This window comes from Austrofundulus limnaeus, unplaced genomic scaffold, assembly GCF_001266775.1.
Source record: "Austrofundulus limnaeus strain Quisiro unplaced genomic scaffold, Austrofundulus_limnaeus-1.0 Scaffold27, whole genome shotgun sequence".
In the NCBI taxonomy this organism is placed as follows: domain Eukaryota; kingdom Metazoa; phylum Chordata; class Actinopteri; order Cyprinodontiformes; family Rivulidae; genus Austrofundulus; species Austrofundulus limnaeus.
The window spans coordinates 2,850,680-2,863,135 of record NW_013952429.1 but is presented as its reverse complement, the minus strand read 5'-3'; the positions used below and the strand labels follow the sequence as shown (position 1 = coordinate 2,863,135).

Genomic DNA, 12,456 nt, shown 5'->3' with positions numbered 1-12,456 from the left:
CATTAGCACCTCTAGTAATATATTTACTGAGAAAAATGTTGACGTGTTCAATACTTATTTTACCCGCTGTATGCGCATCACTTCTTTGCCACGCTGGAGATGCTTAGATTGCTCGTTACTCTGGTCCTTTCCACCATCAGCCCCAACTTGGCTGAAGTGTCATCTCCATGGCAACTGAGACTTTACCTGCAGGTGAGATTCCTTAACACGATGGCTTAAGTTTGGGGGAGTTGGAGATGGAGAGCAGAAGGACACAGGGCTTAGGGAGTGTGTGAAGATGAAAGTACAGTATGTCCTCTTTWTATTTTATATATTTTTTCATTTTTTTCTTTGTCTGATTGAAGACAGAGTCAGCCAGAAAGGCAGGGGAGGAAAGCTGTTATGACTTCTAATAAAAGCTGTAATAAAATTGGAGCCAATATATTTATAGCAGATGATATAAACTGAAGGGAGGTGTGATGGGGAATTTTGTTTTCAGCAGGACTTTAACAATGCAGTTACTCTGTGTTTGGTACCTCTGCCAGAAAACAATTCAATTTATCAAAGTTGTTCCGCAAAACTTGTTCTAAATACGTCTGTAGTTCAGCAAAAGATTAGTTACCTGAACGGCTGCTTAAAATCAAAACCTTGCAAAAAAAATAATGAGAAAATGATCCATTTGCTTTGACAAAAGCTGTGTCCAAACTCAGGGACTGTGTTCTATAAGAATCCAGCCTGCCTGGTCGACTCGGTCTATGTGGGTCGAGTCCTTTGTCGGCCATGAAGACTGGAAAAAAGTGGCTGAATTTGGTCGGTCTAGCCTTTAGCTGTATTCCCCTGGTGTTTGTCCTGTCACCCAGCAACCATGACCAAGATAAACAGATGCTATGGAGAGCAAAATAATACATTAATATTATTAATATTATAAATTAGTTTAGAGGCAATACATGACAAACTGAGGGACCCATCCTATGAGCTAGTTTACGATGATTTCTGCAAATGACAAAAGCCCAACAGCCCAATCACTTTAAACTTCTGTACTGTGCACGTACAGTCGATGGGGCCTTTTTCTGCCTCTAGCTGTAACAAGGCAGCTCATTGCCAGTCTGTGGAATAAAGTTTCTCTTGATTCAGCCACCGTTACAAGCAAAAACATTTCCCGTTTGGCCCGCAATGCATCTTGGGATAGGCTGGGCTGAGAAGGATACACCGGAGCCGTCCCTCAAATTGGTGGAAAAGGAAGAGGCATTGAGGGCCGCATTTGGGGGAGCCTGCGTTCAGGGGCATTGGTCCCATCTGAAATCTGATTGGCCCCCTGAAGTGCCCCTGTCCTTTCACTCATCTGTCCTTGCCCAAAAACAATGATGGTGGCTGCAGTTCCAATTCCAACCACCAGTGAGTCAAATAGGAAAGTCAGTTTTATTGGAGGAAAAAAAAATTTTTTTTATTGACAACGATGAGTAGATTTTCTTACATGTTGCGTGTTTGAGAGTATTTTATTTATATAAAGAAAAAAACATGTACAATTGATAAGAAGAATTTACTGTGCAAGCTTTTACAAGTGTTCGAACACGTGTGACTGATTAAATGTATAAACCTTTCAAAAACTGGGGATTTGTGTGCAAGGATATTGAACAAATACTTGGCCTCTCTATAAATATTGTGGCCCCTTGGTGGCCCCTCACACTGAAAAATCCTAGATCCGCCACTGCCTGAGTCAGTCTTCAAAACATTCATACTAGACCATGGAGTTGGGTTTATATTTCTGTGTGGACAAAGAGCTTAAAGACAATAAATGAGACATGTTTAAAAAAACTCTCTCAAAGTCAATACTTTGGAGATCAGCAAGACTTTTCAGGAGCTTCTGTATGATCCTGGTCCACGTGTCCACTGAAATGTTTCAGCTCCATCAGGTTGGCTCCAGGTTGTTTGTTTCCAACAGTCTTTAAATCACGCAAAGATTTTCTGTAGTTTTGTGTCCTTGATGGCCAAAGTGGTCCATTACTTATAATCAAACTGAAAATCTACTTAAATTTCAGTTCTATAAAGCAACAAAACAGCAGTTTCAAAGAGCCATCACCTATTATTCATGGTTGTTTCATCTCTCTTTCTACTACTTCTCTTTTGCAGGCAGATCTATAGGTTCCACCTATGTGTGCAGGTGAAGACAGTAATTCTGAAAATCAGACTCGTTTCAAAGCTGCTTTGCAAAAACTGCTCCTTGTGAGTGTGTCCTGCATTTGTGTGTCTTGGGAACTGCAGTGCAAAAGGCAATTACTTTTTAGCCTGTGCYGGGTTCTTTCATCTCCCTGCATTACTGAGCTCTCTCTGTGTCGCGTAACAGTGGTGACAGAAAAAGGTACAAAAGGTGCTGACCGCCCACCTCTGTTATGACTGCAGTCGCCCTCGGTGAGCTGCTCCCTCTGGGCGATAATGACCCGTGCCTTTCCTACTGCTCACACGCTAATACATCTCTCTGTAACGGCTGCCAAATTCAGCTTCATTTCCATCAAGCGATGGAGTGAGCCCACATTGTGAGGAGTGCATGCTCAGCAGAGACGAGATGCAAAACCTTGTTCTGAATTAACTGTTTTCCTCTGAGCGTAGGTGCGTAAATGGTGGCGAATAGAGTGGATCTTCAACTTCCTGCACAAGTGAAGGACAGTTCAACACTCACAAAAAAGAGATGACATTTGTCAGTGAACCTTCAAATCAGAGATTTGCATATCTGAATACAAAGAGTCCCATCTGTGACTCTGCAGATGCAAAGTCAGTACTTTGCCGAACTCCCCCYTTTTTTATTTTGCTCCCAAATGTGTTTCTGAGGGAACATTGTCCCATTAGTCCATCCATCTGCATATTGATAGCCTTGAAGTCTTGACACTGCATATAGATCTGCACTGTCACAGGAAAGAATTAAGTAAACCATTTCTATCTTTACAACCTGCAGATCACAGGACGACATAACAACATTAACCTCTGGGCAAAACATTTTTTTCCTCCACTGAYGTGAAAAAGAAAGCGTTACRTCACACCAGTGCATGTTGAGAACCATAAATGAATAACAAATAAGGCTTGAATGTTATACTGTATGTAGGTAAGAACTCATGCAAAACCCAGCTGGACCAAAAATAAAGACTTTTATTCAGTCGTTGCTCTTGGCCCTAAATCAGGAAATAGAATCTCATTTTAAACACCTTCTTCAGGATCTGGCCCCGCCCACCTCAAAACATCACACTGGTGGGTGCAGTCTCCCTAATCACATGACCAGATCCTTGCACAAACTTTTTGCATACTGATGAGAAAATATTTGTGTAGTCAGTGTATTTAAGGTGTGTATTAACTAATTAACTAATTGAGTTAACCATGACATGTCACTCAAACCAGACTGTACCTCAACTAAATCACAGTTTAATCATAAAAATAGAGAACTAGGCAAAAAAATGAATCAAAATATATCTTAGTTAATCTAGAAAAAAAACGTTGTGTGATGCATTAAAAACCAGTAGTAAACAATAAATTTCCTTCAGACATTTCTCCTTTCTTGTTTTGTRTTAAGAGAAGTCATTCCTACTTCTTGCCCAGAAGTCTTAGGTTTGGTTTTATGGGCAAAATGTTAATGTTAAAATACTGTCTGAAAGTATTATCATTTTTTAAAGAAAATACCTGCACTGCATACACAGGTAACTCACACCCAATCAGACAATTACAGTATTTATTTGTTTATAATACGATCTCGTGTATAATACAACCCCCCWTTTTTAGCTTAAAAAGCATAAAAAATTTAATCCTTAAACTACCTCCAATTTCATACAGACTTCAAGATTTTTCAGCCTTTGCAGTCTTTATACATATCAGTAAAATGATCATTGGACTGTTCATTTTATTTTAACAACATATGTACTAAAAGTATTTTGACAACAAATATATATCAGCTGTAGCAGCATCATATGAATTCTGGGATTTTACACATAGTCCACCAGGAGGCGCCAACACAAAAGTCAGAGACTTCGCATGAGATTTGGGCCATCTTGTGGGGGAAAAGCAGATTACTTCCTACTCATGAGCGCCCCCTCTGGTGGGGAAACATTTTTTAAGGGATACAAACTTTTTCAGAACACTGGTAGGCGGCAGCCATTACAGACGAACATGTGTTTGTTGTTGTTCGAGGAGCGGCCCGGTCACACCTAATGTTATTAGTTCGTTATCATTACTTAGCTGCAGGACCACCCCCTTTTTTTCATATCATGTCGCCTGCTTGGATCTGYTATTATCTTGCTCTGAAGCATGGAGGAGTGTCACAGGTGAGCTGGTTTCAAATGCTTTTYAAGACGTGGTCTCATTTCCGGACTCGGGCATTTTGCCGATATTGCAGTTAAAATACATAAGTAAAAATATTTATCCGAGTATAATACTACCCCCCAACTTTATGGATGATTTTATGGATTAAATTTGACGTATTATACTTGAATAAATATGGTAGGTTACACATTTTACTTATGGTGTGAAAGCTCTCAGAGCTGTTCGCTTGCAGTCTCATCACTAAAGATGGATGTCAGTGTCATGTCTGAGTCAAACCTTTGTCTCTAGGTGGTCTTTGGTTGCCACAGTGACAAAATGTCCAGCTTCCAGTTTTTATTGCTAATTGGTAACCAACAAAACAGGGTGATTTCAAATAGAGTGACACAACCCTGGACCAAATCATCCTCAAAGTGGACAATTGCAGCAACTCTCTGCAGCCAATTACAACTCCCAGAGGTAGACTCAAAAGCAAGAAGCAAACACACAAAAACACGACGACGTGCACACATTTCCTACAGAGAGAAAATGAAAAATGTGTACACGGTGTATGCTTGCTTGATCATAAAAAAGTGATGCACTTGAATCTTTATATGCAATTTCAGAACACAAACATAACGCCTTGTATAGACCAAACAGCAGCAAAACAAAGCAGATTCTTTTTTGTGTTTCCTCGTGTTTTCAAGGTGCTGGAAAAAAAAAACTCTTCAACGATAACCTCCAACTGTCAGCTCTAATGTCTAACCTTTACCTGCTCAGAAAGACATCCAGGATCTGCAGCACAGTACAGAGGTGAAATGTGTGAAACAAATATAGGAGTAAAAGTGAAGTATAAATTGTTACTGGTGGGGTTTTTTTGTGTGTGTGTAAAGCAAAGCTCAGGTTGAGTTGGGTTTAGTGCACCAGGATATTTTTTCCAAATAGAGATCTTTTTTTTCCATTGACCAAAACTGAATGTCTGCTGTGTGAGTAATGACAGTTTTCAGTTATTTTGTATCTTATTTTGCATAATTTACCCAAAACCTTCAGCTACAATAATAATAATAAAAAAACAGGTTCAGAAACACAATGAGGCTCGCTTTTTATGTGTTAAATCTTCAAATAATTCAGTTTATTCTCATCATTTTCAACTTTAATCTAAAAAAACCAACATAACTTTTTATTAGTACATTTTGATTTGATATCCTGTTTGACAGTGCCAGTACAGAAAATCAATACTTTTTTTTAAAATTCATGACAAACTAAAAATACAAATGTACAAAGAACAGGAAGTACCATTGGATCGGTGTACCCCTGATGGTTAAAAACACTGTTATTCCCTTTTAAGCATCACATGCTTTCCCTAAATTGATTTTGTCATTGATGTTTTAAGTAAATGGAGCTTTTACAGCCTTACATTATTGTCAATAACATGTTCATATCCAGGTCATAAAGTCCTGATGTGGTTTTAAGGCTTTTAAAGGATTTTGATGATCTAAGGATCAATGAAACTGTTARCAGGTTCCACTAAGAAAACATGAGCATGAGAAAGAAGAATGTGTCTTTTTATTTTTAAAGCACATTTCAGTGACGGTTAAACTTCCTTACAGATTTACCTTCATTCTTTATGTATTTGTCTTATTTAAGATAAGGAAACGAGAAATAGCGATGTGATAAACACACAATTTCTACCTAAAAATCAATAAGAAAAGGAGAACATGAGGAAGAAAAAGAGGTGCATGTTGTTAAATGTAAGGGAAGCAGAAAAAACCCACTAAATTTATGTTGAACAAGACTCTATGACATGAGTAACAGAGTAAAAATGTTATTTATTTTAAGTCACACAAGCCTTGGGAATGCCTTTCCATTTTTAAGTATAAACCTCTCCTACAGATTTTCCCACTCTCTCCTGATCCCTGCAGAGGCGTCACATGTTCATTAAATGACTGCCAAAGGCTCGGCATCGAAATGATGCTTCTCCTGTGATTTGTGAGAAATGGTGAAAGTGGTGCTCTCTCTAAAATGCACAGAAAAACCAGGGTCTCTGCAGACATTGTTGTATTGATCTAAACCTTGTATTTGAGTCACAGCAGTGATCAATGATGGCAGAACAAGCCGGTCTGTGGGCTAAATCGAGGTAGATTTAACCCTGCACGATTCATTTTCTCCACCTATTCATAATTCTACTGTATAAAATCACTCCTCTGTCTTGAAGGAAGATGGCAACCTGAGTAATGTTCACATTCTGTCCAGACGGTAAAGTTGACTGCGTGCACTGAACAGTCTGAAGGACTCATTCTAAGGCARCAGATTTACATCCAAACGCTTGTCTGTGTGCTGAATCTACAGCTGTAACCGTCAGCAGAAACACGTACGCATGCTGACACAGGATATAACAAAATTAAAAAACATCAATGCCATCCCACCATCAATGTGAGGTCGATACAACAACAAATCAACCAGACGTTAGAAGACATGTGCCTATTTGTTGGATTGGGAGGAAACAAGGTCTAATCAGAGTGCAGGGCTGGATCTTACAAAATCAAATAAAAGCATTCAAGGAAGAGATTCAACCTTTATTCAATAAACTGAAAGTTAATTAAATAAAAATAAAATAAGTAGAAATAACTCTTGTATGAACATATTAGGTCTAATGACAAAGGGGAGGAAACAACAATGGACAGCAGGAGAGACGAGACAAAGAGTCACTTGAAGGAAATCCTTAATTAAATCTGCTCAGCTGACCCAACTCTCCTCATTAAAATGGATTTTAGACAACCTTTATATTATTTTGCTGAGAATAGTTTTCWGATCCAAAGGATGAGAAAGAGAAGAGACAAGGATTTCCAGTAAAGACGTACCCGATTACCCTCCCATGCCACGTTAAAGCAACAAATTATTTTAAAATCCAAACTGYAATATAGATCCTTTAAGCAACTGGAGATATTTTTACTTCCCAGAATGAACTCACTGATGGGTCGACAAATCAAGGAAAGCCGGCGTCAGTGCATAAAACTCACCCTTGAAGATCTTTAACGGACATAGAGATCTTGAGGTTGTGTCCCAGAACATGGAGGGCCGTCAGGATGTCTGCCCACTGGACCATCTCTCCCAGAGGTCCCCCCTTCAGCACCTTCGGGCTAAAAACATCCCCCGACTCCTCGGTTAGGAAGCCCACATGGACAAGGATCTGAAAGAAAAAGACAGTGCTCTTTTATTTTTTATTGCCTGGGAATATAGGCTAAATCTGACTCAATTGTCTGATCTTTGTCCAGAGTCCAAGTTAGTTCTGTTAGTGCCAGTTTGTGTTTCTCAGTTTATGTCTTATTACCAAACAGGTTCTGCTTTATCTTTTTCCTTGTTTGGCAGAAGTGATGGTTATTGTGACTTTTTCAGGGATCCAGATTATTTGGCTCAACTTTTAGCTCTCAAACAATTAATGCAGGTCAAATCAACGCCAATAATGGTCCAAAAAATTTACATCTGCAAAGTATTCTGATTGTTTTAAAGCTTATTAATCCAAATTGTTTTATGTTTGAGTATTTTCATTTTTGCCCAATTTGAATAAAGTTTGACCATTCCAAAATTAGAATTAAACCGTGCAAACATTTTTAATGACTTTGAGGATTAAAATCATTAAACTTTCAGACTCTTCAAAAAAGAAATGATGTCAACTGGAAATTAATTCTCTGAAATCCCCGAGTGAATTACCCCCCCCCCAAAAAAAATCCTATAGTATGGATTTTTTTTCTGCTCAACTCATTTCACATGTGCCTAAACAGATAACCACTGCAACACTTACTGTGGATTCAACGTGAAAATCTCTTCTGTTTTAAAATTTAACTTAGGACATATAAATGGTTTATTATGGTATGTATGTGGTACTTTTACACAATCTCATACCAACAAGCCAAAGTCCTGCCACTGAGTAATTAGTAAAACCCAGCGAGAATTGAGCAACATGTTACTTTTCACAGTGGATTAAACATAGCCTTGTCCAAACTCTCCTCTGCTGAGTAATCCTGATTAACTAACGCAGCATGAACTCCTCCAGCTGCTTCTGCTGCCAAACGGATCCCACAACTTTGACYGTGAAACATGCATAATGAGCTTAAGGCCAACTGAGAGGAATATGCCTGTACATGTGTGTCTTCCCAATCAATGCATGTGCATCCACGTGTCTGAGCTTAAACATGTCTGAAAACTTCCAGCAGCTTCCTAGAAATGCAACAAAACCTTCTCCTGGTTCACGCCTCGTTTTTGTAATTATGCCCCCGAGCACTGACGCTGACGTTAAGAGGGGTGAATGCAGGAAAACAAACGCACGCCGAACCTTAATATTTTTTGTGTTATCCCACCCGAAGGTTGTATTCCAGAATAAAAGTCTATCTGGWGTGTTGAGCTGAAAGACAGAAAACTGGTTTCATGAATGAGACTCTCCTTGAGCCCCATGGGCTCACCATGGTAACAGAGGCTAAACTCATCACCTGCTCCACACCAGGAGATGAGATCAGAGTTTAGGTTTAAACTGTCCGTAAGAAGCTCCATTTGTTCACAGATTCTTTTCCTAATAAAATCTGTTTTTACACTGTTGTGAATATGCCTGGTGTTGACATCAACAGTCTAAAAAAGAAGGCCATTTGATTAGTTTAAAAACTCTTTTCTGCACTCAGAGACTCCAAGTACACAACAAAATGTATTTAACGGCTAGAAAAAGGAGATTTTGCTCATGTTGTTTTTCACTTATGTTAGTGAGCTGTTGCTGTAGGTGACAAATTGCAAACGGCGCTCCAGAGGAAGTCGTTAAAGCGTCTCAAAGCGTGAGGGTTCTCAGTCTTTTTGCGGGGATTGCAAAGACTCACTCTGGTGTTGCTGGAATGTTAAAAAATAAAATAAAATATAATCTGAAATACTGAGGGCTTTTGGAACTGATTTGGAACTCTTCTCAATTCCTGTCAGAAAATGAGAGAAATCTGAGACAACGTTAGGAGAGTTTGACGACCAATAAAACAAAAACTGATCAGATGGAAAATAAATAAATAAATAAATGAGACAATTTGTGACTAAATAAAACTTTTCACCACATTGAATGTTGAGAAAAATGTTGCAATCCGATCACAGTTCTGTAATTCTGCAAACATATCGAATAAATCAACTATTCCCCAACAGCTGAAGTAAAATACAGGCATTRATGTGGTTTTAGGTTTGTTTAAAGGGGCAATATTATGTGTTTCTCAGACATATATTTGAATTCTGTACCATAATAAAGTAACTATGTCACCTTCAGTTGTTATTAAAATGTTATTTATATGTTTATATAGAATTAAACTTGACCTCATCGTATCTGTTTCTAAATGCCTTGAAATTGGCCTCTGTCTCTTTAAGAACCACCTTCTGCTTCTGTCCCATCCATTTCAGCATGGAGCCAGATGGGTGTGTGTGCTCTGTGATGAGGAAGCTCAGCTTGGAGACACAGCCCAGAGGAAGAGATGATCCCAAAAGGTGGTTCTAGTCCCAAATGGTCATTTTGGCTCCCCTGCCTGCTGCCTCAGGACACTACAGGATTTCTCCAACATGCATGAATGAKTCAAAGCAAGACTCTGGGCATGTTTTTGATGAGAGAATAACATTATAACATGATATAAAACTAAAAAAAGTCAGTTTTACATGATATTGCCCCCTTAATGTATAGTAGGGTTGCACAATACATCACAAATATATTGTCATTGCAATATGAGTGTGCACAATATCCATTTCGCAAAGGACTGCTTGGAGTGCAATAATTGCTGACTAATGTATTTGAAGAGCTTTGAAATTGTATTTTTCATGCTAATGCAATATTTAATCAGTAGKACAGAGTCTCACAGCAGCAAAAGCTCACACCAGACACATGACATTGCCAAAAGTGCTAAAGGTCACAAAGAAGGAGATTAACACCGAAAGCAAAAATATCGTCTGGCCCTGATTTAGAGTTAGATTTTTTTATTCATGGCCCTGCCTATTAATTTATCCTCCTCATTTATACTCACCATTTGTGAATCATAAACAAAAAAATTCAGCYAATAACACAATTTTGACATGACATCAAATTTTAACATGTTTTTAACAATCAGTTGCTTTCTAACATGACAGATTATTGCTTGTTGAGTCATGCTCTTGTCTCCTATTTACCAGTTTTATCCTTTTTCTGTGTTCATCAGCTCCTCTGGGAGCTGTCTGGCTCTTTAGCTGCTAAATGCCTCAATAAATCTTTGTAAATATGAAGGGAAACTGATATCAAGTGCTAATCAATTCAAGCAAGCTGCAATGCATTGATTTCATGTTGGGATTTGGAAAATGATCACAAGATGAAAACTTTTCATACCTTATTCTTGGTATCGTCAATATGTAAATTTAGTTTGTGTTTGATAGCAATCAGAAAAAAACAAGCTCTAAAGTCACTCCTGTCACCCAACGTGTAYAAAATGTGCACAAAACCCAGAACAATGATGTTCACGCAGCTGAGCCAAGACTCCAGCTGGCGTGCAAAATCCTCTGATTCAATAAACTTGCTCTATTAACTTCTGCTTCATAAAAAAAGGATAAGTGAAACTAAATTAGAGTTTAGGTGGCAGATGGCAAGAGTGMGAATACATGATGCTAATCCTTGGTTTGCTGTTGGCAGTGCTGTTGTTGGTTATAAGCTGTATCAAACACTATCAAACACAAAAAATGAAAAAAAGGGGAGGGGTTGAGTTTTACTCTGGCAGCAAAATAAAGAGCAACAAAGCAATATGAGGGAAATCACACAGGAGCATCTGAGTCGAGTGGCTGTAAACTGGATTATTTAAAACTGGCTTCCACACACAAATGAAAACTTAACGGGGAGAACGATGCTTTTGAAAAATCTGTCAACTAGCTCATGATTAAGTCTGAGGAGACGTGATTACGCTCTCTAGAAGGCAACAATTTTCTCTTTATCCTAACTGAATTAGAGTGAAATTCATTAAAAATGTCAGTCTAGCAATAAAAAAACAATGTTTCCATAGAGCAATTTACTGAAAGWCAGATGTGTAGGAAAACTCATACAACACAAGAAACTTTAGGAGAACTCCTCCCTCAGGACAGTTAGCACTCATCAGGAAGGGAAGAAATGTATGCAGTGGACTTCTGCTACTTCCAGTATGCTGATGGAATTTGAATTGTTTGTTTATGTGCATGTGTTTCACACTGACAGGCAGCAATGAACCGGAGTCCTGCGTGTTTACTCACAGAAAGCCCTAAAGCTCATCTCTGCTTTTAGATTCCTATGGGAGTTAAATGTAAAGACCCACCAATCCTCCTGAGATGTAAACAGAGGCAGAACTTTTCTCRCAACCTTACAACACCCTGCATGCTCACACCGGTGTTCTCATACCACCCATCCCATTCTGATTTTCCGCTTTAAAAGGAGACATGTCATCCTTTTAAATGCCTTTTTTAACATTTAGATCCTTCAGTTGGGGTTTACATAAAGTGGAACTGCAATGCTTTGGTCCGAATTCCTCCTTATTGTAACTCCACAAGCCCCTCTTTCACTACTTTTCTGAGGTGTGACTCAGATCAACTCATTTTGAGGCTGTCTCTTTAAATCCAAATGAAGCACTACCCCCCCCTCCAAATAAATAAATAAATAAATAAACAAAACTTCCAGAAAGGTTTATTCTAGCTTGACAGAGTGGTTTACAACTACATAGTGGTGCAAAAATGTTTTATTTTCAAATGAATTAAAATATGTCAACAAGGGAAGACTTGTCCATCCAGCCTTACATGATGGAGCCAGAGTCTAACCCACAACCAGAGGAGAAATAAAATAAAATGAACGGGTTGAAAAATATGACCTAAACAGAATATAAAGATACTGTATCTACACAGCACCAGAAGAGACAAAATTAAAMTTTTCTGCACTCCAAGTACTCAACAAAATCCATTTAACGGCTAAAAACATTGATTTTGCGTATGTCCCCTTTAAGAAGGTGTTTTTACAATATCCTCTCTTTTTCTCATGGAAAATCTGTGGAAAAGTACGTCTCCTGGCTCTGGTTTGCTGTTTTGGGATGTGTTTAGTTGAAGTCTTTTGCAAATCTTTGGCGGTTCACATGAAAACCAACGATCTGAAGTGGATCACGAGTTTGTGGTAGCGCTCAGGAGCTCCGTTTCGCTCCACCCATCACTAACAGG

At 38.6% G+C, this 12,456-nt stretch overlaps 1 protein-coding gene across 7 annotated transcripts in view; it reads right to left on the bottom strand.

Annotated features, from left to right (window-relative positions):
- Window positions 1-12,456, bottom strand: part of LOC106515282 (alpha-1,6-mannosylglycoprotein 6-beta-N-acetylglucosaminyltransferase B) — a 110,295-nt gene that overhangs the window by 34,817 nt on the left and 63,022 nt on the right. For all 7 annotated transcript variants that reach the window (XR_001309983.1, XM_014004993.1, XM_014004995.1 and 4 more), the window contains one exon: window positions 7,278-7,447. Coding sequence is in view for 6 of the 7 variants with exons in the window: in XM_014004993.1 (XP_013860447.1) it covers window positions 7,278-7,447 (170 nt within the window). In the remaining variant the exon portion in view is untranslated. The remainder of the gene's footprint in view (window positions 1-7,277; window positions 7,448-12,456) is intronic.